The sequence below is a fragment of the Hydra vulgaris genome, chromosome 05 (genome assembly GCF_038396675.1).
Source record: "Hydra vulgaris chromosome 05, alternate assembly HydraT2T_AEP".
Classification (NCBI taxonomy): Eukaryota; Metazoa; Cnidaria; class Hydrozoa; order Anthoathecata; family Hydridae; genus Hydra; species Hydra vulgaris.
This window is the reverse complement of record NC_088924.1, coordinates 7,062,007-7,065,080: the sequence shown is the minus strand read 5'-3', so window position 1 is coordinate 7,065,080 and position 3,074 is coordinate 7,062,007. Positions and strand designations below refer to the sequence as shown.

Genomic DNA, 3,074 nt, shown 5'->3' with positions numbered 1-3,074 from the left:
AGTAATTATGATTTAAGAAATGCAAGCTTTAAATAAATTATGAATGTTAAAATTATAAGTATTTTCTTTTGGATCACGTTTTAAAATATACACTTCTATTTCTAAGGAAATATTAGTCATAATATCTTAACTATTTTATTTTTTCTAAAACAAAAAAAAAAATAAAAAATAGAAACGAAGCTTTTATCTTTTAAATCTTTTTCGCAGCTGTTATAAAAATGGGAACACCCAACATAACAAAGCAACGTGACTTTAAAGATTTAAGGTTATAAGATTTTTATATGTATATATTTATATATTTAGATTACTATAACTTTGTGAAAAATAAGCAAATTATAAGACTTTTTCTGCATGAGTACATAATTTTTCACCTCCCAGCAAGACGATGCCAACAATAAATTATTTGTAAGTTATGCCCACGTGTTATTGGCGCCCATGTGAGCATTTTTAATTTTTTTAACTCGAATTAATTTGATTGGTTGTATAACTATGCCAACCAATCAAAATTAAGTATTTGTGATGACGACAGGTGCACGTGACTGTTGTTTTGGAGTTTTCAAGCAGCAACATTTTTTGTTATCAGAACTCGGAATTAACACAAAGCGAAAACTAAGTAGAATTTTTTTAGCCAGAAGTTAAGTTGTACTTTATTTAAATATGAGTTTAGAAACTCTTCTAGAGGCTGCTAAAGTTGTCGAACAAAGAGAAAACGCTGGTATGAATTTGTTTTTTTTTAAAACTCTCATTAAAGTAAAGCTTATATTTTTTATTTATTAAGTGTTTTACCAAAAGTATTTTTTAATTTAATTTTAACTTATTTTATGATTTGCTTTAATGATTTAATGTGGAAATTTTTATCTCTATAAGTATTTAAAACTTTTCTTATATTAGGCAAATATACAATCGGAAATAGAAAAGATAGAAAATTCGCTAAAAGATCACAAACATATAGGTATATAATTTTTTGCTATTCATGTTATTTTTTTTTTTTGTTTTTTTTTTTGTTTAATCGTAATTCTTGTGGTCTGTTTTTTTTTATTAATTAATGTTTTTTTACTCACAGAGCTACTCATAACCAATTGGAGAAAAATAGGTCAGTATATAAAATATTTACTTCATAACATTCTTCTAATTTAAAGTGTTTTTATTCTTTTTGTCTTATGCGGCATTATTTATCTTTTGTTGATCTTGTAATTTAGACGAGCACATTTACGAGATTGCTTGGTTTCGTTACGAGATTTAGTCCCAAATTCACCGGATACATCTAAAGTAACAACCCTAAGTCTCTTACAAAGTGCTAAACAATATATTAAAGTAAGTACATTTATATTTTAATGAATATTGAATGGAAGTCTTTATTATTCTTTTTATATTTTGAATAAATTGACAATAGCTATTATTTTGCCTCGCTCCCTTTCTTTAATAATTAGTTTCGCCTTTTAAAAATCACCAGGTTTTTCATATTTGTTTATGTTTTTCAAACTACCAATCACAAGCATTTTTCGCTTGATTGCTCTGTATTGTTATGCTGTTTCGAGCATTTTGCCGTGGAACACCCAACAATTTTTTGAAAACCTTTTCTAGTGAAAACGGTGTAGAAAGTTGAATTTTTTTAATCGCCTTTAGGTCTTAGAAAATCATGATCGCGAATCACAATCTATTAAACGAACTTTATGCCTTGAACAACAACATTTACGTAAAAAATTAGCCGCCCTTATGAACGGTTTTGATATTACTTCTGACTCTAGTATATTAAGTCCTGAAACTTCAATTTCATCAATCGAAGAAGAACTAATAGACGTTGAAAATGACGACGAAACAGGTTATGGCAGTGCCGATGACCGAAACTCGACTTCTTCTAGTAGTAGCAGTCTTAATAGTGTATTATAATAATTATATTTTTGCTATCCAAAAAAATTGTAAGTAGTTAGAGAATTTGTTGGAAATATAAAATATTGTATTTATGTAGAGTTTGGAAAACAACCTTTTTTTAGTTTATGTAAGTTTAATAAGAAAAAATCGTATTGAATTAAGAATTATATTTATTTTCTCCTTTTCTTGTTTTAAAGAAATTAAGAACTCGTTTTGTGTAAATTTTTATTTTCAAAATATTTGTTGAATAGTTTTTTGTTTAATTACGTTATTTGAGGACAAGTCTATGATGATAAAAATAGCATCTTCTTGAGAGTTTTTGTTTAGCGATTACTTTTAAAACATTTACTTAAATCTCTTTTATAAACTCGTTTTTTAAACCGACAATATCAGCTAAGTATAATATTGACTTGTCCTTTTGTCAATGATTAAAATCGCAACTCGCCCTGGCAAGTTTATGTTTTATTTTTTTTTATTTGTTTAAACAACGATTTCCTATATAAATTATTTCATATGTCAAGATTTATTTATTGTAATTTATCTGGACTAATTCCATTGTTTAATTTAATTGTTCGTGTTTTTAATTTTGAAGAGTCTCTTTGGGAGAAACGTTCTTTTTTTTAAGAGAAAACAAAATCGTTTTATTGTTTTTTTTTTCTTTTGATTTTATGCTTACAAGTTGTTTGTTTTTTGATTGTCAAAGACTTGTTTATAAATATTCAAATTTGTTGTGCTATATACCTAGTGGTCCGCACTATAAAGTTCATATTTTATATAGTTTATTCCGTTATTGGAAATTATTGAAAGTCACTTTTTTTTGGCAGTTTATAAATTATCTGTGAGGTTTCGTATTATTTATTTGTTTATAATTTAAGTTATTTTTTATTTTTATGAGTTAACGTTTTTTTTTGTTTTTTCATTATTGTTTTTCGTTTTTTTAATTACATGTGTTCAAATGCTAGAAAAGATTTTTTACATATCTCTGTTGGCCTATTTGCTCTGATCTAACGCTAGCTAATAATTATAAAACTAAAGTAAAAATAATGTAGATGCGAAGAGAAGTTCTTAACTTTTTCTTCTTACAGAGGCGCTCAGCTGTATGGGCTACCGCGTGTGAATATATATATATATATATATATAAATATATATATATTTATATATATATATATATATATATATATATATATATATATATATATATT

At 25.7% G+C, this 3,074-nt stretch overlaps 1 protein-coding gene across 1 annotated transcript; it reads left to right on the top strand.

Moving 5' to 3' along the window:
* The first annotated feature begins 301 nt into the window (after positions 1-301).
* LOC136071816 (max dimerization protein 1-like) lies at positions 302-2,853 on the top strand. Its single transcript, XM_065797237.1, has 5 exons — positions 302-715; positions 892-952; positions 1,064-1,093; positions 1,200-1,314; positions 1,627-2,853. The coding sequence occupies exons 1-5, from the start codon at positions 658-660 to the stop codon at positions 1,888-1,890; spliced, it is 528 nt and encodes a 175-aa protein (XP_065653309.1). The 5' UTR covers positions 302-657; the 3' UTR covers positions 1,891-2,853.
* Positions 2,854-3,074: the final 221 nt, after the last annotated feature.

What these genes read in the sequence shown, in the direction of transcription:
- LOC136071816 (XM_065797237.1), top strand. Translation starts at nt 658, where the DNA reads ATGAGTTTAGAAACTCTTCTAGAGGCTGCTAAAGTTGTCGAACAAAGA. An exon ending in CGAACAAAGAGAAAACGCTG is followed by an intron (nt 716 to 891) that starts GTATGAATTTGT and finishes TTCTTATATTAG; the next exon opens with GCAAATATACAATCGGAAAT. An exon ending in AACCAATTGGAGAAAAATAG is followed by an intron (nt 1,094 to 1,199) that starts GTCAGTATATAA and finishes CTTGTAATTTAG; the next exon opens with ACGAGCACATTTACGAGATT.